We start from the raw sequence: 27,508 nt of genomic DNA on the forward strand, positions 1-27,508 counted from the left end.
ATATTAACTTCTAAACAGGTGTTTAAAAACTTACCTATCATAAAAAGGAATATGGGGTACTTTTGTTACACTTTGAAAGAAAACAACAAAACAGTAACCTCCTCTATTGATACACTGATCACTGCCGTCACAAAATACCATGTGACAAAAAAAATCACATGAACCCAGGGAAGAAATTCAATTATTACTTTCTTTTTTAAATAATATTTTTGATTTTATCACCCACTTTAGCCTTAAATCTCTTAGAAATACTCAAAACAATTTCAATAAATAAAATCTAATAAAGATGAAAAAAAGGTTTATCAATTGTGTGGTGAGAGAGGGGAGACCACTGTAAAGGAAACTAACACACAAGATGTCCCTACCCACCTTTCATAAACACAAAATTCATGTTACTTACAATTTTATTTGTTCTGTTAGAATTCTTCTCATTAAGATGTCTTGTTCTTTCTCCTTGAACTCGAAACCATTAGCTAGTAACCTGTAAAATATAAAGTACAATTATAGAAACTGACCTCCAGATCAAGATTTCAAAACATGTGAAAAGATTTGTGTAATTTCTAGAAACATAAATCTATATTCAGGATCCATATCATTTCAGATGGCATTTTAAACATTTCAAGAATAGTATTAATTTAACTTCAAAACTCTTGGCAATAGTTGTTAGTTTACTTTTTTACAGAACTGAAATATTGTGAAAAAAGACTCAAAATACAAAATATGTAAATCAAGAGGTATGTACCATTCAGCACATTCAGGGAAATCATTGGCAAGGGAAAGATGCATAAGACTTGGAGGTTTCTTGTCACTCTCTTTACTCAAAGCAGCTGCCATGGCATTTGTTTTATCATGGTTTATTAACATCTGCATCACATCTATACGTCCTTGCATCACACAGCAATGTATTGGCATCAAGCCCTGGAAATATAGAAAAAGGAAACTATATTTTGTGTATTTTTTTGACATTTTGTTCTAATCTCCACCTTACTTAAACAACCACCTGCCATAAGAAGCCATATTCTGTCACTCCATAGCAGGATTATTTATTATACAGTGTCCAGTGGTAGATTTTCCGTTTACAGTGGTTGATATTTCCTCTTGTACGGTAGTAAATATTTCCCAAGTTGCAGGACCAGTATTTATGGTCTGAGCTATACGAAAATGTTATCACAGAAAACTGAATTTTTTGTGTATCTTAGAAAGACAGAATAATCACTTGCCCTCCAGTTTGGTTTCATTGGGGTGATATTTTACTAATTATGGGTTTCTGAACTTACCCTGCTATTTCTTATGGTAAGGCTTACATTCTTATTGAGTAACATTTGTATACACTCAATATCTGAGGGCTTTCCAGTTTCACCATAACACTTGACATGCAGTGGTGTGTTACTTTCTGAATCTTCAGCATTCACATGTGCTCCAGCCTCAAGAAGAATCTGAAATACGTACAAAATGTAAATTAAGATGGCAGGCCATGACGACTCAAAGCTGCTCATCTGACCTTGACTGTTTGACCCAGAATATAGGTCAAGATTATCACGCTCCAAAATGTTCTAGATTTTAGAAAGACAAGCATTCTGACCGGGTTTCATGTAGATCAGGAAGAAGATATGGCTTTTAGACTGATATACAAATTTTTCAATTATTTGTCCTAGTAACCTAAGTTTTGATAACCCAGTCTGGAATATGACTTAGACTAGATGAAGATGAAGACAAACATTCTTGCCAGGTTTCATACTGACCAAGTAGAACATAATGCCAACTAGTTTTGCTTGTTCTATGATTTGACCTGGTAACCTATTTCTTAGACCAGATGACCCACTTTTAAACCTAATCTAGCCTTCAAAAAGACAAGAGGGCTATGATGCCTCCAGATCGCTCACCTAATATTCACAGCTGGACATACTGGAACAAAGAATCATCTTAAAAGCAGGCCAGCAGTTTCAGCAAAGATTTTCACAATTTTCAAAATTGCCATATAGGGAAAACTAGCCCCCATCCCCTTGCAGCCATGTTATGAAAGAGAATGATTTGAAGGAATTCAGCTGAGGGTCATCCAAGGAACATTGTTGTGAAATAAATTGATATCAAGCTAGCAGTTTCAGAGATTTTTAAAACTTTCCATATAGTCATATAGAGAAAACTACCCCTGCTCCCAGACATCCATGTTTTTTAGAAAATTAACTTAGCTTGAAGGAATTTGTTTTTTAACAAAAAACAAGAGTGGCAGACTGTCACAAAATACATCCATCATCGAACTTGGCCTAATTCAAGGGCCATATTCAAACAGTGCCTGGGGTGATTTGCCTGGTTATCGAACTTGGCCGAGATATTATGCCCACAAACATTATCTGCAAGTTTGGTGAAGATCCGATGAAAACTGTTTGACTTAAAGAGCGGACATTAGGCTAAATTCACAGATTTTGAGAAATTCAAGGGCCATAATCCAAGAGTGCCTGGGGCGATTTGGCTGGTTATCAAACTCGGCTGAGATATTATGCCCACAAACATTATCTGCAAGTTTGTGGAAGATAGGATGAAAACTGTTCGACTTAGAGAGCAGACAAGGCTAAATTCGCATATTTTCAAGTAATTCAAGAGCCATAATCCAAGAGTGACTGGGACGATTTTGCTGGTTATCGAATTTGGCCGAGATATTATGCCTAAAACATTGTCACAAATTTTGGTGAGGTTCGGATGAAAACTGTTTAACTTAGCTAATTTACAGATTTCGAGTATCTATGTATTTATTTATTTGGGTTTTACAGCGCACCAACACAGTATAGGTTATGAGGTGCCAAACAGGACTACAATTTTTGGTTTCACATCTCATTTACATCGAAATAAAAACATGACAAGGCTAAATTCGCATATTTTCAAGTAATTCAAGGGCCATAATCCAAGAGTGCCTGGGGCGATTTTGCTGGTTATCGAACTTGACCGAGATATTATGCCCACAAACATTGTCACCAAGTTTGGTGAAGATCGGATGAAAACTGTTTGACATAGAGAGCGAACATGCTTTTGGATGTCAGCCACCTGCCCGCCGCCCACCATGGGTGTTCACATAATACGCCCCTCTCTTTCTGAGATGGGCACATAATTACACTTCTTCAGCTATGTACCATTACTCAGTTATACACTCGTCCCTTTCCTTTTATTGTTGGAACTCATTTAGAAGTTTTATGATTAAACGGTTCTGAATTTATTAGCATCCTTTCGCATGCAAGGTAGCATTTGTAAGCACAAAACAAAATTCAGCCCAAGTTTTACCCTCACGATTTCAGACTTTTTACCCTATGAAGAGGAAAGGCCCCTATATAATCCCAAGTCTTACCTCCATTATTTCAGGATTTTTGGCCCGATGAAGAGGTGTGGCCCCTTTATAATCTCTGATGTTGACATCTACACGTAGAGACAGTAGTTCTTTGATTGCTGGAATATGTCCGTAATAGGCAGCAGTGTGTAACAATGTACTCCCATTGATCACCCTGCAAGGAAAAAATACAATTATACTCACATAAAATATTTTAGTACCTTTTATTACCAATGTATAGTAAGACATTAAGACTTGAACAAAAGAAATGGTTCTTAAAGAAAACTCTTTCATATTAGTGTCAATCTAGTTTGCACTTTTAGAAAATATTTTTTTAAACAAATTAATGTAACCCTTTAAGGCTAAAAACTACAGCCGCAGCTTTTCATATCTACCTTGGATGCAACATAGGTTGTTAGTTAAACTAAATATATAATGTCTGCCTTGTTGGAGGCAAGATTCATCTCAGGAATTGTAGCCTAATGTATCCTTTTTCAAACTAGCTAGAAAACAAATTTAAGACATGGCATCAAACAGAACAAGAAAATGCTTTGAAAGAAGTGCATCTTTTTGTACCACTTTAAACATATACATTGTATACAGAAAGGCAAATTGACACTTAACATTACATATTATATTATATGTGGCTACAGCAGAAAAAGATGACTTTAACCTGCACTAACATGGCTGAAAGTTCAGCATTTAATCTCATTATAGTTAACCTTTAAACCCAGTTAACGTCCTTTTCTGGGGATAAAAAGAGAAGAAGCAGAAACTATAATGTGATTGACTGTCAGACAAACTGACCAAAAAGCAATATGTCTCCTCAGATTTTGGGGAGGCATAATTACACGTAACTTCAACCTTTAGCTTGCTGGCGGCAAGTGATTCTGCATTTGCGACCAGTGCAGACCAAGATCAGCCTGCACATTTGTGCAGTCTGATCATGGTCTGCATTGTTCTTTATTCAGTCAGTGAATTTTCAGTAAACACTCCTTTAAATGATAAATGGTACTGCCCAAATTGGAATGATGACCAGTCCAATTTAGAAATTTTGCAGGGTAAAGGTTATATACCCACCTGCTACGGAGACAGCAGAATTCTTTAGCACCTGAAGCATGATCTGCTATCACCTGATCTAGTAACTGCATGTCTCCTCCCATTATCTTTGGAACACACTCGGAGTAATAATCATACAAAACTGAAATCAAATATATAACAGATAAAATCTGCATACTAAATTTTTAAGTAAAGTAAATTATTTATAATAGATGGTGGCTCATTTAGCTGATCTTCCATGAGGACTCCTTAAGGAGCAAACACAAAAGGGTAAGAAAAATATTAAACTGATATAATAAAATTATTATACATGACAAAACATTTTTTTTTTAACAATTACACATGTCATGCATGTACCAGACAGAATTTATACTGCTGACTACCAAAGACAGCTACATACTTTTGAGGTATCACAATAGCTAGTTGTTTTGTGACTATAAAACTTTGTGGAAACAAGACTGCAAATGTTGCTAAATTTAAAAAATCAAAATCATTTTTAGGTTTACAGTTTCTTATTCATAAGGTTTCTGTGTGTTTATGGTACTGATGAGGTATCTCTACATGGTTGATCTTGCCCATAAGAATTATCACAAACATTATACTTTATCTAACTTATGATGTATCTTCTATACTGTAATATCCAACTCATAGGACTACTCTATATAGTTTATCCACACACCATACCCATGGATCTGACATCTCTGTCTCAAAAAAGGAGTTATCTCCCTACAATTCATCTCATCCATTAGACACCTTTATGAGTTATATCTACTATTATAACAATTAATAATTAATTAAACAATCTTACCCATGAGGAATCGCTTGAAGTCATCATTTTTGATAGTTTCTAAAACAGTTTGTCCCTTCACATTTTTACTGTGTACATCACAACCCCATTCTATCAAATACTGTAATTAAAACAATGAAAGTTATAACACTTGCAACAATACAGTTTTAGAAGGAATTCAATAAACTTTCATACCTAGCAGCTAGCCTAGCAACATCTCAATCAGTCAGCACAAATGGCAGCTAGTCTAACAAAACCTCAATTGGTCAACATATACACAGCTGCTAGCCTAACAAAACTCTCAATCAGTCAGGACACACATAGCAGCTAGCCTCACAAAACTTCAGGCAGTCAGCACAAACACGGCAGCTAGTCTAACAAAACCTCAACTGGTCAACACATACATAGCAGCCAGCCCAGAAAACTCTCTATCAGTCAGCACACACATAGCAGCTTGTGTAACAAAACTTCAATTAATGAACACATAATAGTAGCAAGCCTAACAAAACCTCAATGAGAAAGTACTGGGTACATGAGCAGCTAGCCTAGCAAAACCTCAATCTGTTAGCACATAAAGCTGCAGCTAGTCTAACAAAACTTCAACCAGGTAGCACATATAGCAACTAGCCTTACAAAACCTAAATGAGAAAGCACATACATATCAAAGTAATATGCAGTATACATACTGAAATGACAGTGAAATATTTGACTTCATTACAGTAGAATTGTTTTAGTTTTTTTTTTAAATGTCCATAAAATGTATGAAACTTACATGACATATTTTTCTCTGCAGTGATTCTATTGCCAGGTTGATTGGAGCACATCTGAAGTTGTTCTTGATATCAAAGTTTGCTCCATTTTCCAGCAGTAGTCTTACTACATCCTGAAATATAATGTTTACATATGTAGCCTACATAGATATTATAATTATGAAACCCAAAACCACTTCTACTATACTCTATGATAGAGATAAAAACATATAAAGCAGCAGGGCAATTAAGAAACTGATTAAAAATTTACTCAAATTCAGCTGAAAAATAATAAAAGCAAGAGCACTGCAATGCGGAGCAATATATGCCTGAGGTGTGACATTTGATCCCTAAGAGTGACCTTGACCTTGAAGCTAGCCATCTGAAACATGCACTCTGCATGTCGCCTGATGTGGTTGAACATTTGTGCCAAGTTTCTTTAAAATCCTTCAAGCAATTCAAGAGTTACAGAGCGGACACGAAACAAAGTTATATGACCTTTCACCCCTAAATGTGACCTTCACCTTCGAGACAGCCATCCAAAACAAGGTTCTGCATGGCGTCTCGATGGGGTGAACATTTGTGTCAAGTTTCTTCGAAATCCTTCAAGGGGTTCAAGAATTACAGAGCGGACATGAAATTGCTTATGGACGGACAGATAGACACAGGCGTCATAACATAATACGCCCCTTTGGGCATATAAAAATATTCTAAAATTGCAAGTGAAAACCAATGAGAGAACCTGAAGTCTGAGAGGACAACTGCTATGAACAATACTTAGTTTCTATTTTTTTGTGTTTATACGTGTGGGTTACAAAGCCATATTTACAGATACATGTACTCGCAAAATTTATCATGATAAAGAACTTTTTTAGTGAGAGGGGCAGTGGAGCGGGGAGTCAGGGGTGATGGGGGAGGTCATATGATAGCCCCGACTTTGTACATCCCAGAGAATATATGTCATGTTCATCAAAACTTCACAGGGATTATGGTGTATGAAGTTTCATTGGGTCTCTATAAAATGTCTTAACAGATTACGCAACAAACCTGCTCTGGCACACACAGCTTAGGGTCATTCACCTTTCTCAATCCCAGCAAAAATATGTCTTTTCAGCCAGGATTATATCAGCTTAAATCTTGTGTCCCTTTAAGTTTTAGCCTTTGTGAGTTTTTAACAGATTCATCATTGAATTTTACTTACAAAATGCCCCATTCTACAGGCCAGGTGTAAAGCAGTGTTGCCAGTTTTGGGTTCTCTGCAGTTGATGAAGCTAGAATCTTCACGGAAAAATGCTATCATTTTCTCTACTGTCTCGTACTCGGAATCTCGAGCACTTTTGATGAACAATCTCTGCCAGGTGGAGGTGTTACCTGGGAACACCTGATACAGGAAGTAACTGCCAGTTTTCAGCTGCTTGTTCCGGCTTTGTGCCTCAAAATAGAACTGAAATTAAAAATAAATTATCATAAACTTATGCAATTTAGATGCACATTAACCTTTAGCCTGCTGTCGGCAAGTGGTTCTGCAGTATACATGTATCCTTAATGTCACTGCAAATTCATTACACATTTCACTATACACTTAACATGATAAAAAAAGAAGTTTTATAAACAAAGAAAGTAGTGGATGGATGTAAAAAATATCGTGGTAAATCATGAATAGCTTGTCATAATGTGTAGCTCAATCCAGTCGTTTGATGATGGGGACAATAAAAACACTACTTTATGCAAGGGGAATTAGCAGTAATAACCCTCAATATTATCAAACAAATGTATACATTTATAATGACATTAAGGATACATGTATACTGCACTGTCCACAACTAAATTTTTTTTTCAAGGTTTTGTTCACTTTGTCATAAATAACAAATGACTGGCTGAAAGTGACATATAGAAAGTTAACAAACTGCACCTATATAATAATAACAACAGCTGTCCGTAAGACAGCCAGTGCTCGACTTTTCAAATCGTTGTCACAGAAGCAGGAATATTACCCTAAATGTAAAATATCTATAGAGTTTCAATCAAGAATCTGCATTAGTTTTGGAGATAGTAACTTTCCTGCAAAACTTTAACCAGAAGTTTCAAGTTCAAAAGGGGACATAATTTAGCCAAAATGCATGCCACAGTTATGGGACTTGATGCAATCAACTAGTTTTATAACCCCAAAGACACAAGTAAGTTTCAATTTAATATCTGCATTAGTTTTGTAGATAGTAACTTGCATGCAAAACTTTAACCTGAATTTTCTAAGTCCAAAAGGGGGCATAATTTGCCCAAAATACATGTCAGAGTTATGAGACTTGACCCAGTGAAGTTGGTAATTGATGTAGAAAAAGAAAAAATAAGTTTCAAATCTATATGCCTTTAAATGATAGCCAGATGTACTTGCACACAAAACTTTAACCAGAATTTTCTAAGTCCAAAAGGGGGCATAATTTGCCCAAAATACATGTCAGAGTTATAGGACTTGACCCAGTGAGGTTGGTAATTGACCTAGAAAAAGAAAAAATAAATTTCAAAGCTATATGCCTTTAAATAATAGCCATATGTACTTGCACGCAAAACTTTAACCAGGATTTTCTAAGTCTAAAAGGGGGCATAATATGGCCAAAATGCATGTCAGAGTTATGGGAATTGATGCTATCACCTAGTTTCATAACCCCAAAGACACATGTGAAGTTTCAATTCAAAATCTGCATTAGTTTTGGAGACAGTAACTTGCATGTAAAACTTTAACCAGGATTTTCTAAGTCCAAAAAGGGGGCATAATTTGGCAAAAATACATGTCAGAGTTATGGGACTTGACCCAATGAGGTTGGAAATTGACCTAGAAAAAGAAAAAATAAGTTTCAAAGCTATATGCCTTTAAATGATAGCCAGATGTACTTGCACGCAAAACTTTAACCAAGATGTGATGCCGACTCTGATGCCAGGTTGAGTAGAATAGCTAGAGTATTCTTTGAATAGCTGAGCTAAAAATGTAAAGGATTTTCAAGGCAGGATTGAGAACACTATTCAAGTTGTCTAAATACAACACTTAATTTAAATAAATAAGTTTGTCTGTAGAATTACCTCAAACTCTGGGTAATCCTCAGGATTAATTTCCAGAACCTGACCAGGTACATCACTGATGTGTAAAGCATCCTTTATACTCACTGCAATACACAAAAAAAACATTATCATCAATGACATCAAATATACTGTAGACTGTAGAAACTGTTCAATAAGGTTTTACTTGTGCATTTGTTCTCTAGTGTACTATTTAAGTTCAGATCCCCAGCAAACAAGAACTAACATCATGGGTGTACATGTACCTGGGCTTAATCCCAGTTTGATTAGCTTTAATAAATTAACAGCTACATAAAATTAGGAAGAACAAGGATATAAGTATAACTGTTACTAAGTCAGTGACGCAGTGGTTAGCAGGTTGGACTACAACACCAGCAATCTGAGTTTGAATCCTGGCCATGGCTGATATCCCGACTAGTGTTCAATGCTGAGTAATTTACTTAAATTGGTACTGTTTCCAGCAGTATCGGCCAAGACTGGATGCTCGGAAGGTAAATATAACACCTGCCATGGGTTCAACTGAAAAATAACTTGTTCCATCCATTCCAGGTGGGGATTTCATCAACTATCCACGTTAAACAAAAAACTTTACCTTTGCCTTTGTTTTACTGACGAATGAGGAGGTATTATAATAAATCCCAGGTTAAGCTGTTCAAGACATATTAAGTATGCTATGCCCATTTAAATTGCTTTACACATGTAACAATGATTTACTTTTTGACTTGTTAGTGAAGTCTTCAATAAATTCTCCAGTTTCTTTTCTCCGCAGAACCAATTTCCGTCCTTCACTTAAATTCTCCCGCATTGTTGACAAGTAAAAACCACAGCCATTGGTTAGACTCTGCAATGTAAGCACTTATAAATTTAAGATTGTAGGACATTTTTTGACTAATTGTGTTTTCTGAGTTTTCACGTTCTGATTATGATAGATATATGTTTATCTATTACGAAGAGAATAAATCTTTCACAATGCTTGTTATTCTAAAATACTGAATAAAAGTACCTCTAGCAGAACAGGTTATGCTTCCAGAACTTTACACATGACATTTGTATAGAAAACTCTTTTTGCTTTCATCAATATTTCAAGTAGCACTAGACAACTTATTTATACTAGACTGTGTGTTCCACTGTCAATTCACTTCATTTATATGTATGTCAAGCATATAACACAAAGAAAGTGTGGAATGACAAAGTATTTGTCCGACTTGTTCTGTTTATGAAAAAGACAGCACACCTATCTACCAAAGCAGGTATCTTCTTGGCATATGGAAAAATTCTTAAAAGTTTGTAAATGAACCTCCACAAAGCAATAACCTTTGTACAATAAAAACATGTTTGTCCTCCCAGTGGTGTTCACTAATTGAGTTCTTATTTTACTTCTATTTTCTCACCGGTTGGGGCTTAAAATATTAATATCATATTAAATGTATTTACCAGATTGATTACAGCAGCAAGACAAAAATCATTGATGGTGATATTTCTGGGTACCTCCACGATTTCAAATCTTTCCCGCATCTTGTCCCTTATTTCTCGCCTCAACTGAAATGAGCAAACGGATGGATTTTTGTCTTGCAACTTCCGAAGTTGTGCCATGAAAACTATGCCCTTGGTGATTTGACTTCAGACATGTAAATTTTTACAACAAAGTATAACATGCTACAGACAACATAATTCTAACTTCAAAGACACATATATATTAATAAAATACATTTGTTAGACTCAAAAACAGAGCCCTGTCACAAGACATTCCTAAACTGTGTCTGAATGTGTTTAAAACACATGTAATACCAGTTTTGTCAGAAAAAAATAAGGACCCTTTACTCTGTAATGATTGAACTATGAAAACAGTCACTCAAATCTAAATTTCATGGTAATCATGTATAATTTCTTTGGAATACTTTTACAAGTGTGAAAACAGTTCACTCCATATTTTTTGTCTTGCAAAAGAAAGACTAACAGCATGAAAGGAAGATGACTCCCATATAGTTTATACTAATTTATTTTAGGTCGATTGTGAAGCAAGTTCTACAACTTATATTAATCACTCTCGACACCTCATTCCTGATGGAATCCATCACCAGGAGGGTATACATCCAGCTTGCTAAATTTTATTAAGCTGGAGATATAAAAACAACACATGTATTAACTTCCATTGCAGTTAATGATGTTACCTCATTTTGTACATGTTCCACATGCTGCACCCACTTTCTACAGAAATCCACATCATATTTCTTCTGTAGGTTCTCAATAGCTGAAGAGACAGTTCAATAAAGTAAAAACCAATATTGTTGCTGTGACAAAAGTATGCAGATTTTCTTGACAAGACTAAATTTTATATTATGTACAATTACAAATGAAAGGAAATAAAATTATATTATCATATCTTTCCTTACCTTATATCTATGTCTAACTGCTGTTTTATATCTTTCCTTACCTTGTCTATGTCTGTCTAACTGCTGTTTCATATCTTTCCTTACCTTATCTATGTCTATCTAACTGCTGTTTTATATCTTTCCTTACCTTATCCATGTCTATCTAACTGCTGTTTTATATCTTTCCTTACCTTATCCATGTCTATTGACTGCTGTTTTATATCTTTCCTTACCTTGTCTATGTCTTAACTGCTGTTATATTCCTTACCTGCGATGTCTATAACTGCTGTTTTATATCTTTCCTTACCTTGTCTATGTCTATCTAACTGCTGTTTTATATCTTTCCTTACCTGTCTATGTCTATCTAACTGCTGTTTTATATCTTTCCTTACCTTGTCTATGTCTATCTAACTGCTGTTTTATATCTTTCCTTACCTTGTCTATGTTTATCTAACTGCTGTTTTATATCTTTCCTTACCCTGTCTATGTCTATCTTACTGTTGTTTTATATCTTTCCTTACCTTATCCATGTCTACCTAACTGTTGTTTTATATCTTTCTTTACCTTATCTATGTCTATCTAACTGCAGTTTTATATCTTTCCTTACCTTGTCTATGTCTATCTAACTGCAGTTTTATATCTTTCCTTACCTTATCCATGTCTATCTAACTGTTGTTTTATGTATTTCATTACCTTACCTATGTCTATCTAACTGCAGTTTTATATCTTTCATTACCTTATCTATGTCTATCTAACTGCAGTTTTATATCATTCATTACCTTGTCTATGTCTATCTAACTGCAGTTTTATATCTTTCCTTACCTTCTCCATGTCTATCTAACTGCTGTTTTATATCTTTCCTTACCTTGTCTATGTCTATCTAACTGTTGTTTTATATCTTTCCTCCTCTGTAATTCCTGCATGTTTGAGATGATTGGTGGAAATTTCTCCAGGTCATGATTACATTCTCGAATCAACATGTTGATAAAATCCTGGAATTTATACGTATAGAATAAGATACAATGTCGACCATGTCAGGCAGAATATATTGGTAAAACCGACGGATGCTCCCTGAAGTATGATTCTTGTATTTTTAAAGCAGAAAAGCAGAATTTATTGACTTGGCACATACTTAGTCTTAGCAATAAAACTTCGAAAGAAATTTCTTAGAACTCAAGCAAGATGTTGAGAAAAAGCTCACACATGATATGCGCATCTCCTCTTGAGAGTGAAGCCTCCTAAAAATTTCAATGAATTCCAGCAAATGGTTGCTGTGGAATTCTCTGGATAAGAAATGATGCAATAGTATACTAATGTTCTAATGTTAAATAATCAAAGGGAAATAACTTAGTGAGAAATCATCAGACGAGAAAATGAATTAAGAAATAATTTATAGCAAAAGAGTGCTTTAACACTATTTATGCACGATGGGCGGTTATATGTCGGGCGTAATAATTTCATGAGGGCACAGCCCTCGTGAAATTATTTGTACAAGGCATTACCGCCGGAGTGTATAAATAGTGTTAAAACACGGTTTTGCTATAAATTATTTCAATTCTAATATGCCTTTAATCTAAAACAGTAGATAAAATATTGTAGCGCTCTTTCTTGGTCGCAACAAAATCTTTGACGCCACCGCACTTTAATGTGACGTCATTCTACGAGATACAAGCATATCAGAATATGATATGTGCATCTCCTCTTGGAAGAAAAGCTTTTTATGAAGTTTCGCCAAATTCCAGCCAGTGGTTGCTGAGTAATACTCAGGACAAGAATTGTGGAATGGAAGGATGGATGAAGTGGCAACATATAGGCTTCTCCTCTGGGGAGCACAAAAAAGGAAACTCATATGCTACAGCATCTTTAAATTCTACATCAGTTGTCACTTAGCGAACAAGTAATAATTTGCTGTGCCCATAATGAGTTTTACTTTGCAACATAGTAAAACAGTTGTAGTGAGAAGCTTGACTCAGATATACTTCACCTTCATGTCTTCTCCTGTACAACACTGTTATAAAACTGATCAATATACTTATCAGTCCTAAGAAACATGAATCTTTTATATGTGAGAAGTCCCTATTCACAGGATAAAGTACACTGCAAAAGTGTAAACTGGAATTAAAATGGTTTCTTGAAGACAGATGGTCTCTATTTACAGTAGGTCTTTATCACAATGCTGACTGTACACTTTAGAACACTGGTATTAACCCTTACCCTGCTATATTTCTATAATGAACTTGTCCATCTTTTAGATACTGACTGAATGGCGAACAGTGCAGATCATGATCAGACTGCACAGATGTGCAGGCTGATCATGATCTGCATAGGTCGCAAAGGCAGAATCAATTGTGTTTAGCATGATAAGGGTTAATTCAATTCCTTAAGACATGAAGGAATGCAGCAAAGTTACAACAGTTATAAATTTTCTAAGATACAAGAAATATATCTGACTTTAATACAGACTTAGTTTGCTTGCTAGCCAAGTTAAATGCAAGGAAGTTCCAGTTAAAAGATGCAGCTTTATGTTCCGAGAAAAAAAAATTGGCTGGCACAGAATTTCATGTTTGTAGTGGTGGATATCTAAATTTCGATATGGAATTTATAGAAATTATATGTGTTCTGTAGGATATACTTTGTAACTGATGCAACTGTTAAAGCCACGAAAATAAGTCCTTCAGAAATAACAGTATGTGCTAGTATTTACATACCACACGATTGACAACCGCAGTCGTTTGTCTGTATCTGTATGCAACCATGAGGAAAAATGCAAAATAAGCACTAACAGCCATAGGTTCAGCCTGGAGAGACAGAAAAAAAAGTAAATTTTTAGACATGTAAGTTTTAATTTTTGAAGTTGCAATCACAACATAAATGTGAATAGCAGCAACGTCTTTATAACTTTGGGTATTTTTTTTGTCAACATGATATTAAAATGTTAATCATGCACAAGTTCTGAAGGGGAGAAATTGCATTATTTTAGAAGCACAACATTATACCCCTAAAAGAAGTTCTTCTGAAGCACTGCAGATAAAGCTTTTATTGCATATGCAACTATGCATATTAAAATTATGTACTTGATATACATTTTTATTATATAACTATGTAAATTTTGTCAACAATACGTCATTTACTTCACAGTTAAATACAAACAGGCATAAAAAAATTCCGTATTGTACATTTTGGATTGTATGTTGTCGGCCTACTTTCATTTAGTTTGCATGACCTGAAACCATTCTATTAATAGCGCACACAAAATCTACACTCAGTTCTATCTTAACATCAATAAACATTGAAAATTTTGTACAATAACAAAACAACAAACAAAAAGTTGGAGGCATATAATAAAAGGGTCATTATAATAGTAGCTAGATCTGGGAATTTGATTTCGGCTCTCACTGATTTTGCCAGTTAGGCAGGTAGGTAGGATCACACTCTGTGCTTGCGCGTCTCATGTGATGCGACCTGGCAAAATCCACTTGAGCCGAATACAGCATCCTAGATCAAGCTACTATTATAATAATCCTATTGTCTTTCATCCCAAGAAATATTGAAAATATCGCCATTAATGACCCCTATTAACACGATAACAGACATTAAAATCATGTCAAAAATGAAGTCATGCAATGAAGTGAAATTCTCACATCAATATAGAAAACTATACAGAATGCCTCAGGTCCTACTGTAAGTTCAAACAGATTGAAAATACTGAATTCATAATGTTACAATTTATTACCGTAGTACTGGAAGCAATATATCTAAAGGCAACTGCCGTATTCACACAAAATACAGCGAACATTTGAACTCATAATCCAGTGAAGATAAAAAATTTGCTTGTTTGAAACCTACCTCAACAAGATCCTCTGCAGCAAATGGAGTTTCAGCATAAAACATCTTTTCTGCTGTTTTCAAGGCAAGGTTTATTGTCCATCTGCAAGAAAAACATAATTAAAATTTGATAACATATACCTGATTAGCTCAGTAGATAGAGCAGTATGAATCCAGATTTTGGATGTTTGGTCCCCTGGCAAGACAAATGTTCTATGTGACAATTTAAGAAATTTGTCCTTTACCTCTCTGGCTCTGATTAATGTGGTGCAATTGTCAGTTACTTGTCAGGAAATAATTAACATTGGTTCACTAGCTAGTTTATGTGATTACATAACTGAATGCCATTAAAAAGTGACTTTGACCCATGTGTAAAATTTAACAACATTTATAAATACCTAAAAAATATTATAAAATCATACTTGCAGAAATATATGCTATCACAGGTCATGGTATTTTATATCTATAAATGTTATAGCTTGATCAATATCAAGCATTTGCAGACACAAATGCCCCAATGTAATATATTAGCAGTCCTTTGAGTAATGGCACTTTGGTAATAAAGCATGTAGATGTGACTGTATGTAAGACATTGACCTTTGAGTCTTGTGGGGGTGGGGGGATGGGGGCAAACATTGGGGGCATGATGAAATAGGATACTAAGAGACGATATCAAACAGTTTCCACTACATACATGTAGGAAAGTGACCACACCCCCTGGCAGCCATATTTTTGACAATCTTCGTAAAAGGTCATCCAAGAAACATTTATATAAAATTACTTTAAAACTGAGCCTGCTGTTTCTGACCAGAAGATTTTTTAAATTTCCAATATATACATATATGGACAAATGACCACGGCCCCTGGCAGCAATTTTTTTGACAAATTGGGACAATTTAAAAATCTTGGTAGAGGGTTACAACAGGACCATTAGTGTGAAATTATTCTAAAATCAGGCTGGCAGTTTCATACAAGAAGATTTTCAAAGTTTCCACCATATACATATTAGGAAAAGTGACCACAACCCCTGGCACCCATGTTCTTTGACAATTTGGAAAAATTTGAATAATCTTGGTGGAGGATTACATAAGGACCATTTGTGTGAAACTATTTCAAAATCAGACAAGCGGTTTAGGAGGAGATGTCATTTTTAGCTTTTGCTGTCCCTATGTACAACCAAACAATTTTGAAAGAACACCACCAAAGAAACTTCCAGGCCAAGTTTCATTAACTTCAACCACACAGTTTCAGAGATGTTGTATGAAGAAAAGTGTTGAAGGATGGATGACAGACGGGCAGCCAGTGATAACAATAGCTCAGCCTGAGCACTCTGGTGAGCTAAAAAATGACATTAATTTGTTGATCTTTGACTGTGACCTTGACAATTGTACTTGGGGTCTGGGTCTTACACTGGACATATTATCTTAGTATATTCAATAAAGTTTACAAAAATTATTAAATAAAATCTTAAGCCTGATCTCTGCACTAGGGGTCAAGGTTTTGCATGACACATTGTCTTATTATTGTGAATGTTTGTACTAAGTCATTTGAAGATCCATCCATTCAAACAAATGTTCACTGGCTAAGAATAAAAATGTAAACTAGAAGATGCTTTTGTAGAAAAGCGCATGTCTCCCCCAATGCATAGTAGTAATAGGCAAGAAGTCAATAGGGTCAGCAGCAAAAGTCCAATAGACACCGATGGTTAGCTAGGGATAATCTACTCGGCAAGTTCAATCATCCCAAGAAGTTTCAACATTCTGGGCCTAATGGTTCTCAAATTATGGATCTGTGACCTTGAACTTTGATCAAGTGACTATCTATTCTGCAAGTCCATTCATCCTATCATCCTATGAAGTTTCAACATTCTGGGCCAAGTGGTTCTCAAGTTATTGATCGGAAAGTGTTTTCCATGTTCAGGCCCCTGTGACCTTGACCTCTGATGGAGTAACCCCAAAAACAATAGGGGTTGTCTACTCCATAAGCCCTACCATCCTATGAAGTTTGAAGGTTCTAGGTCAAATGGTTCTCCAGTTATTGATCGGAAATGAAGCATGGCGGACCAAGTGCTTTTCAAGTTACTGATCAGAAATGGTTTTCCAATTTCTGGCCTCTGTGACCTTGAACTTTGCTCAAGTGGTCCAAAAATCTATAGGGGTCATCTACATTACTGTACATTTCCAATCATCCTATGAAGTTTCAACATTCTGGGTCAAGTGGTTCTCAAGTTATTGATGAGAAACGGTTTTCCATGTTCAGGCCCCTGTAACCTTGACCTTTGATTGAGTAATCCCAAAAATAATAGGGATCATCTACTTTGTAAGCCCTATCAACCAATGAAGTTTGAAGGTTCTAGGTCAAATGGTTCTCCAGTTATTGATAAAAAATGAAGTGTAACAGGCAGATGGCCCTTGACCTTCAATGCAGTGACCCCAAAAACAATAGTAAACATACTACTCTGTAAGTCCTATCATCCTATTAAGTTTAAGCTTCTGGGTCAAATGATTCTTGTTATTGATCGGAAATGGATTTCCATGTTCTGGTCCCTGTGACCTTTAATAAAGTGCCCCCAAAATCAATAGGGGTCATCTATTCTGAAAGTCCAACCATCCTATGAACTATGAAGTTCCAACATTCTGGGTCAAGAGGTTCTCAAGTTATTGATCGGAAATGGTTTTCCATGTTCAGACCCCTGTGACCTTGACCTTTGATGGAGTTACCCCAAAAACAATAGGAGTCGTCTAATCCATAAGCCCTACCATCCTATGAAGACTGAAGGTTCTAGGTCAAATGGTTCTCGAGTTATTGATCGGAAATGAAGCATGGCGGACGGATGAATGGACGGACAGGGCAAAAACAATATACTGGGGGAGACATATGGGGGAGACATAAATATTTGACCTCTTAGTGTGACCTTGACGTTTGAGCTAAGATCTTCATCTTTCATGCAACACATAGTCTTCTTATGGCTGTCAGGGCATTCTACATATCCATCAATTTGGCACAATTTTCTAAACACATATACATACACACACACTAAGGCATGCACACTCTTACAGGTTAAACACTATATCCCCATCCCCACCATTTTGGCAGCGGTAAAAAAAACTTGCTTGAGGTCACAATGAAGAAGAGGGGGAAATATGACCTTCACCTCTTGATATGCCAGAAGAAATAGATACAATACCTGTCATTGAGCAAGAGGTCGGCTGTGAATGTATTTGGCACAAAGGAGTTGACTAGGGCACACAGAACTCGGCTGTCTACAAAATCATCTATACTCTAACAAGAGAAGAGACACCAGTCTATTAGTACTGCATGCACACACATATGAGCCGCATCATGAGAAAATCAACAAAGTGCATTTGCGACGAGCATGGATCCAGACCAGCCTGCGCATCCGTGCAGTCTGATCAGGATCCATGCTGTTCGCTAATGGTTTCTTTAATTGCAATAGGCTTTGAAAGCAAACAACATGGATCCTGACCAGACTGTCCTGATGTGCAGGCTGGTCTGGATCTATGCTGGTCGCAAATGCACTTTATTGGTTTTCTCATGGTGCGGCTCATATAATTTTAAGCTACAATTCAAATACTGATTCACATACATGTAATATGTTTGGAGAAATATTTTTGACATGGTTAATAATATTAATCCCTACTGAAATGTGAAAACTGAACATAACAAAATTAGACAAGATATCTGTAATTATATTTGATAAATGGCAAATATAATACACCAGCCAAGACAACACTGCATGTTTTTTTTTCAGAATCATCCAAAACTGGATCATGCCATTATATCCCCAAGAGAGCATTAAATATTCACTGCTTTATGACTTAGATCTACCTATATTCTGTTGTCTACAATCTTGTTTTGTTAGTTTTTAAGTCACAGCTACTAAAGTTAGTTCATTTGGCAAATTTCCAGCTTAAAAATCTTGGCAGGGGAATGTCAGATGAACAGTCAGCCTTTCACAATCCAGCTCAATTATAAGCTTCTAAAATTAACTGAAATTTACATCCTTCAAAATGAGGAATCAAAGCTAGCGACTTAACTGTTGTAAGAACCAAAACATTTTACATAATTTGGCCACAGAGGCCTGTTTTATGTTACATTAAAGTCTTTCATCTAATATTACGTGGTTAAAGTTGTTCAAAGTTACATGTAAAGTTTCAGACTTTGTTAAGGTAGTTCTGATGTTTCATAAACCGGAAGTCATGATACAACATCATTTATCAACATAACATCTATAGGACATCTATAATTTCTGAACCCGAAATACCAAAAGGAAAACCATCATGCTTATAAATGTCATCAAAGGTAAAATATAACAAAAAAGTTGACAAATAATGTCATTCAAAATAATGCCTTGACAAGTCTGCTTAAAATTTGTAGATCTCATCATCGGCAAATTATGATCTTAAAAAAGGACACAAGCCTACACTTTTTATTTGATGATAAATTAACAATTTACTACAACAGGGAGAAGTTGAATCTATTTAATAAATATGTTAAATATATTTTGTAGAAAAATTTCTATTTGCAAAAATGCAATTGAAATGGTGATTTTCCCACAGTTTAAAATTTATTAAAACATGAGCTAGATCCAAATTCTAGCACTTTACTCTGCTGTTTTAATTTGCCATACTATCTGTGTATATTCTGAAAAATTAATGTTGAGTCAAATTCTACATTGTAGAAAAAAGAGCTTGCAGAACTAGAAATTCTTAGAAAAATTATGTTACTTAATATATTGTATATGAAGTACTCATGCATTTTAAACAATATCCAAGGCCATTAAACAAACCAAGATCTAGTATCTAGGTTCAAATTTAATTCACAATTTACACTTGCTACAAGATGTATTAGTTTCATCCATCACCACTAACTTAGATTCTCTAGTGTTAAAAATATTTCTAATTTACTTACATAACAGAATAATCCCTTCCCATCGCGTGTTATCTGTAAATGAATGAAAAGGAAATATATAAAACAGGAATAACTTTTAGAAGAGTCATCTCCCTTGAAACAAAAAAAAACATTATTCATTTAGTACAGGTGGTTCCAAAGTTTCTGGTAGTAATTATCATAAAATTATATATAGATCATTATATTACATCAGGGCATTATGAGTATCCAGTGAATTAATTCTAGAACATTTCTTGTTTTATATTTAAAACAATGGCATTGGAAGAATAATGTATACAGAACAAGAAAATTCTTTTTAATGAAGTTTTTGAATAGTCAAACATTATGGTTCACTTTTAAACTTGAATCCAGTACTGTAACAGTACACCAGAAGTAAAATAAAGTAATAAGAACATGTACTCAGGAACGTTCTCATAGGGCAATCTTAAATTGTTAACATAGTCATAAAAGTTGTACGTGTCACAAGTCTGACTGTATGTGTCTGGTAAAACAGAGTGCAACAAGAAGCTGCGTTCAATAAACGCTTGATGCCCCCAGTGGCATCCTTATCGATACAAAGCAACCTAAGTCCAAAACAAGGTCAAGATCGAGGTCAAACTGAGGTCAGGTGATGTTTGAAGATGAGAAATGGTACAGGTTACATCTGCATTAGTATCAAGTCATTCTAGTAAGGCGTACTGATGCTAGACGAAACAGTCCCGTTTGGTTAACCAAGAGATGGCCCATACAAAGCAACATAAGTCCAAAACAAGGTCAAGGTCAAGGTGAAACTGAGGTCAGGTGATGTTTGAAGATGAGGAATGGTCACAGGTTACATCTGCATTAGTATCAAGTCATTCTAGTAAGGGGTATTGATGCTCGACGAAACGGTCCCATTTGGTTAACCAAGAGATGGCCCATACAAAGCAACCTAAGTCCAAAACGAGGTCAACGTCAAGGTGAAACTGAGGTCAGGTGACGTTTGAAGATGAGGAATAGTCACAGGTTACATCTGCATTAGTATCAAGTCATTCTAGTAAGGGGTATTGATGCTAGACAAAACGGTCCCATTTGGTTAACCTCGTACAGACGGACGGATGAACGGAAGGACGGACAGGACAATCACTATATGCCTCCCGCATCAGTAGATGCCAGGGGCATAAAAACAAACAAGATGCCATGTAAACAGTTTAAACCATCCACCTGATAAAAAAAGTTTAAACTTAAAGTGAAGATGATTTCTTTGCTGAATTGGTATACGACCCATAAATGACAATTGGCAATTTCTGTTTGACTTCTTATTTTCTGTATGCTATATTTGTATTTTAAGGTTGTTACAGCACAGTAAGCATTTTATATTAAGCTAATATTAGACTCATATGGCTTTCAATACTGACCCAATGTCAGTTATGCAAATTTGACATAAAATCAGTCCAATATTGTTTATGACAGATGTCCATGTTAGGTCAGATTCAGACTGAACACAAGCAAAATATCACACATAGACATTGGTTCACTGAAATTGGTCCAATATGAAAATGTTTTCTGGGGAATGATCATGTGCTTGTAGGAGCTACATTTACTCTTAAAGGATGCTGAAATAACATCAGAGAATATGATACTTACACAGAAATCATAGACTGTCAATACAGGTCCATTATCTTAAGCTATAAATAAGGTAATCATTGTGACCTGGCAGTTTTACTAGTTGTGCCACTCTTGACAATATTTCTGACACAAGCCAGTACCTTGGTAGAACCACCAATCCTTCACAAGCCAGTTACATTGCTTCCTTACATGAAATCATTCTAAATCTGAGACAGGCTTTTGAAACCACAGAACCTAAGGGTATGAGATTTCATATCAATCACTTTAACCACTTAGTCACCAAGATCCCATAATTAAAGATGAACAATGAAAGAAAAATTCAAATTGTCAAAGTGCACAAAATAAAGCTCTGAACAAATCTATCGAAATGAATAAGAGAACTATAACCATCTACAAGTAGAATGTAATGGTGATTCAAAACTTTCAGTCTCTGCAACTACGGTAACCATAGGTAAGATGATATTATGTGATCCTTTTATTTTTGATAACAAACAGAGAATTTGAAACTCTTGTATATTAAACAGTTACAATGTGTGACTGCAATGCAACAGTTATATCTCTTGCCAGACAAATTGCATAAAACAAAGAGATTCTAAAAATATGTATACGGTATGTTCAAAGAATACACATTACATTTCACATATAATCAATACAACATGTGAAAGCTACACATTAAGACAAGCTTCAGTTAGCTGGAAATATAAAGCTGCAGACTGAAAATTCTGATTTAGCATTACAACATCCTTAAACTCATTTGAGTCGCACCATGAGAAAACCAAAATAGTGCGTTTACGACCAGCATGGATCCAGACCAGCCTGCACATCCGCTGTTCGCTAACAGTTTCTCTAATTGCAATAGGCTTTGAAAGTGAAAAGCATGGATCCTGACCAGACTGCGTGGATGCGCAGGCTGGTCTGGATCCACGCTGGTTGCAAATGCACTATGCTGGTTTTCTCATCGTGCAGCTCATTTCAACCACCATGAAAACAATTCATTTAAAATCCCTGTTGAGGATTTTTACCGATGAAGGATGACGCGTAGATTCAAAATGTTTCTGAAATTTGAATGTGTTATTTCAATAGTTATGTACAGAATAGCTCCGTTATGCTTTCAAACAATCTTTATTTTACAAGTATCTCAATAAAGAAGAAAAAATAACTAATAAGAGGGCCATGATGGCCCTATATCGCTCACCAGTTATCATTGCACTTGAGGACAAGAAGGTCCTGAAAAAAAATATCTAAGTCGAAGGGCCAGGAACAAAAAAGGGAAGAAATTTAACCAAAAAGAAAAAATTCTTACATGGTATAGATGTGTCAAAATACACCTAAAAATTGGAGGTACCATCCATGTTGTACCACAGAAAAGTGGTCTCGGTTTTTCCCTACGGCCAATAATAAAAAAAGTTACTAAAAATAAGCTATTTATAGTAATGTAAAAGGGAAGTAATTAAAAAAAAAATATTGTAAGTGAACAAAAGGAGGATCTGCCAAATAAATATGTTGACATAAATGAAAATTCAGATCAGTATCTTCATTAGTTATGGAGATATACCATTTTAATTTGAAATAAAGGGAGGTAATTTGACATAAAATCAGTCCATAGTTATCTACCCTGATTGTCTCAGTCCAACTAATAACAATAATGAAATTTCAAATAAGTCCTATAAGTACTTACTGATATAAATCCATTTTGATTACAATCAGGGGAGGTAATCAGATATAAAATAACTCTGGAACTACGATTGGATCTGATTTGTCATGGAATCCAAGATTTATTGTTGTTAAGATATTTTGGAAGTTTGTATCAAATTAAAACCATAAATGAAGTCTCTATGTGGCTGCAAAAGCCAAAATAGCCAATTTTGGAACTTTAAGGGGCCATAACTCTAAAACCCATGATGGAATCTCGCCAGTTCAAGAAAGGAAGCAAGATCTTGTGGTGCTACAAGTTGTGTGCAAGTCTGGTTAAAATCAAATCATAAATGAAGCTGCTATTGTGCAGACAAGGTCAAAATAGCTAATTTTGGCCCTTTCAGGGGCCATAACTCTGGAACCCATTATGGGATCTGGCCGGTTCAAGAAAGGAACCGAGATCTTATGGTGACACAAGTTTTGTGCAAGGTTGATTGAATTCAAATCATAAATGAAGCTGCTATTGTGCAGACAAGGTCAAAATAGCTAATTCTGGCCGTATCAGGGGCCATAACTCTGGAACCCATAACGGAATCTCGCCAGTCCAAGAAAGGAACCAAGATCTTATGGTGATACAAGTTGTGTGCAAGTTTGGTTAAAATAAAATCATAAATGAAGTTGCTATAGTGCAGACAAGGTCAAAATAGCTAATTCTGGCCCTTTCAGGGGCCATAACTCTGGAACCCGTAAAGGAATCTGGCCAGTTCAAGAAAGGAACCGAGATCTTATAGTGACACAAGTTTTGTGTAAGTTTGATTAAATTCAAATCATAAATGATGCTGCTATTGTGCAGACAAGGTCAAAATAGCTAATTTTGGCCCTTTCAGGGGCCATTACTCTGGAACCCATAATGGAATCTGGCCAGTTCAAGAAAGGAACCGAGATCTTATGGTGATACAAGTTGTGTGCAAGTTTGGTTAAAATAAAATCATAAATGAAACCATTATCGTGCAGACACGAAATTGTTGAAGCACAGACGGACAGACGCACGGACTGACGATGGACTACGGACGAAGGGTGATCACAAAAGCTCACCTTGTCACTATGTGACAGGTGAGCTAAAAAGCTCACTTTAGCAGATACATTCATAAAAATCAGCCAACTGAAAATTGCACAAGACTATTGTGGAAATTTCTAAAATAATTTTAATCTAGTCCATTACAAGTATATATAGAGTACTCTACAACATTACCAACTCAGACTTAGTTCAAACTATAAAATGAAGTTCTTTAAAATCCATCTCGTGCTGCCTCAGTATGTTAATCATGATTTCATTTAATTTTTCAAAAAATTGTTCTAATAACTTTTGAGTCATAGGTTGAAAAACTGATTGTAAGACATGTCTAAGAACTGAAGCATATGATTGGTTGTTTCTTAATATAATCAGGAAACTGACCAATGGCAACAATGGACTCTTAAACTAGTGTCGAAACTCAAAAGAAATGGAATTTTAACAGTTTACACCTCTGTACACTACTATACCTTAAGTTGGTAGTTGACCATTTCAAGAATGCACTCCTCGGGGGCAGGATAATCCTCAGGCTTTCTTTGTTTCTTCTTGAAACCTTTCATATAATCAGCATTTGGAAACTTTATCCATTTTTCATCATCATCCTGGAAAAAGTTCATATTTGCTTTTTTATTAATTTTAGAAAAAGCTGTTATTTGGCTATGATTTATGTTTATGACTAATTCTTCACAAGTACATGAAAACTTCCCAATACCGGTATGAATCTGAGGTGGAGTGCACATGATGTTACTCTTTGTGTCATCATGGAAAGCATTTTAGGTCCTAATATCAAACAGACCACCTTTAAATTGATAAACGTTTCTTTCATTACTGAGCTATTTGATATTGTGCTTCAATCAAAGAAATAAAATGAATGACTTTTTACTGTTATATATTTAAACTGCACGTAACACTATATTAACAACTTATACTGGTGCAACATCCTAAATAACAATTGGTCTATAAATTGTATTATTCCAACAGCCTATCATTTTATTCCAGTTTAACATTTTCAAACAAACTTCACTACAACAAAAAAGAACTTGAAAGAACAATATTTTCAAAATTTATATAATTATTCTTATATTTATCTCAGATCTAGACCTGTAGGATTAATTATTACAGGACGTATACGAATTTACATTTTGGCATTTAATCTTAAATGTACAGGTTATTGATAAAGCCATGTTAATAATAATCTTAAATACTGTAAAATTTAAAAAAAAAAACATTCTGTAAAAAGCTCAGTTCAAACAGTTCTCAACATTAATTAAAACCAAATGTTACTACAAAACAAACCAACAGCAAACACCATTTCCTGTATGAAAATCTAACACATAAACATTAAGTGCTAGTGTTTTGAAAATGTTAGTACAGCTATAGTCCTTGATTACCATACAAATTTAACACATCTACATATCTACAATGAAATACAAGAAAAACTCTTGCAAAATCACAGGATAACAAATATTTTCCAAAACACTATAATGCCAAATTGCACGTTTTAATTTGTCAGGTTCGTATATTTTTGTACAAATAACATTATGTTACAGATATTTTCTAACTTAAAGTAAAAGTTATGGTGACATGACTCCACAACTATCTGTCCAAGTATTTAAGAAAAATGTCAAAACCACAAAAAAAAATGATTACAAGATGCAACTGGCATTTTTAGTATCCATATAAAAGTTAAGATAGAAAACTTACACATTCTAGATACTGATATTATAACAACTTTACTATTACTGATTATTGTTACCATATTATACATTAAACTATTTTAAATAACCTCTACAGAGGTATAAATATAAAAACAAGAGCACCGCCTTGCGGGTGCTGACGCTCATCTGATTTTTTTTGTATAATAGAAATATTGTCCTACCCATGATTTTCTAAGTCTAAAAAGGGCCATCACTCTTGCAAAAAGCAGGATAGAGTTATGTTTCTTGATGTACAGTGTCCACTTATGATGGTGAAAAACTGTTGCAAGTTTTAAAGCAACAGCTTTGATAGTTTATGAGAAAAGTTGACTTAAACATAATATTCAACCAAGAAAATGATTTTTCTAAGTCCAAAAAGGGCAATAATTATTGCAAAAAGCAGGATGGAGTTATGTTGCTTGCTGTACAGGGTCAGCTTATGATGGTGAAGAAGAGTTGCAAGTTTTAAAGCAATAGCTTCGATAGTTTAAGAGAAAAAGTTGACCTAAACATAAAACTTAACCAAGAAATCTGATATTTTCTAAGTACAAAAGGGGCCATAAATCTTGCAAAAAGCAGGATGGAGTTATGTTTCTTGCTGTACAGGGTCAGCTTATGATGGTGAACAAGTGTTGCAAGTTTTAAAGGAATAGCTTTGATAGTTTAGGATAAAAGCTGACCTAAACATAAAACTTAACCAAGAAAACTGATTTTCTAAGTCCAAAAGGGGCAATAATTCTTGCAAAAAGCAAGATGGAGTTATGTTTCTTGATGTACAGGGTCTGCTTATGATGGTGAACAAGTATTCCAAGTTTCAAAGCAATAGCTTTGATAGTTTAGGAGAAAAGTTGACCTAAACATAAAACTTAACCAAGAAATCTGATATTTTCTAAGTACAAAAGGGGCCATAAATCTTGCAAAAAGCAAGATGGAGTTATGTTTCTTGCTATACAGGGTCAGCTTATGATGGTGAACAAGTATTCCAAGTTTCAAAGCAATAGCTTTGATAGTTTAGGAGAAAAGCTGACCTAAACATAAAACTTAACCAGGCAACGCCGACGCAGACGCCGACGCCGACGCCGACGCCGACGCCGACAACCGCTCAAGTGATGACAATAACTCATCATTTTTTTTCAAAAAATCAGATGAGCTAACAAGATCCAGTTTGACAAAAATAGTCAAACTAGTGTATATCCACCATAATGGAGAGCAAAAAAAGTGGTCATTGATAAAAAAAAATTGAATGATACTAAAAACATATTTAAAACAGAAATGAAACTACGGGACTACTTCACATATGATTTTTACCATATTTCTAACTGAACTGGTTCAGTTATTGCTAGTTTAATATTTCAGTTCTTTTCTAATGATTTCAGTACAAAATTCATTTCTATATACCTAAGTT

The 27,508-nt window shown here is 35.1% G+C and overlaps 1 protein-coding gene across 6 annotated transcripts in view; it reads right to left on the minus strand.

Moving 5' to 3' along the window:
- The window catches only part of LOC123536322 (uncharacterized), a 58,245-nt gene that overhangs the window by 10,785 nt on the left and 19,952 nt on the right, over positions 1-27,508 (minus strand). For 5 of the 6 annotated variants that reach the window (XM_053527986.1, XM_053527989.1, XM_053527988.1 and 2 more), the window contains 19 exons: positions 24,877-25,008; positions 22,722-22,754; positions 20,113-20,145; positions 18,368-18,462; positions 15,202-15,283; positions 14,064-14,153; positions 12,221-12,347; positions 11,155-11,234; positions 10,418-10,522; positions 9,698-9,824; positions 8,987-9,069; positions 7,113-7,355; positions 5,935-6,045; positions 5,184-5,283; positions 4,397-4,517; positions 3,338-3,491; positions 1,278-1,436; positions 743-918; positions 401-481 (listed from right to left, as the gene is read on the minus strand). In XM_053527986.1, the coding sequence (XP_053383961.1) occupies positions 401-481; positions 743-918; positions 1,278-1,436; positions 3,338-3,491; positions 4,397-4,517; positions 5,184-5,283; positions 5,935-6,045; positions 7,113-7,355; positions 8,987-9,069; positions 9,698-9,824; positions 10,418-10,522; positions 11,155-11,234; positions 12,221-12,347; positions 14,064-14,153; positions 15,202-15,283; positions 18,368-18,462; positions 20,113-20,145; positions 22,722-22,754; positions 24,877-25,008 (2,132 nt within the window). The remainder of the gene's footprint in view (positions 1-400; positions 482-742; positions 919-1,277; positions 1,437-3,337; positions 3,492-4,396; positions 4,518-5,183; positions 5,284-5,934; positions 6,046-7,112; positions 7,356-8,986; positions 9,070-9,697; positions 9,825-10,417; positions 10,523-11,154; positions 11,235-12,220; positions 12,348-14,063; positions 14,154-15,201; positions 15,284-18,367; positions 18,463-20,112; positions 20,146-22,721; positions 22,755-24,876; positions 25,009-27,508) is intronic. The other variant, XM_053527987.1, reaches the window with a different exon arrangement.

This window comes from Mercenaria mercenaria, chromosome 17 (genome assembly GCF_021730395.1).
Source record: "Mercenaria mercenaria strain notata chromosome 17, MADL_Memer_1, whole genome shotgun sequence".
NCBI lineage: Eukaryota > Metazoa > Mollusca > Bivalvia > Venerida > Veneridae > Mercenaria > Mercenaria mercenaria.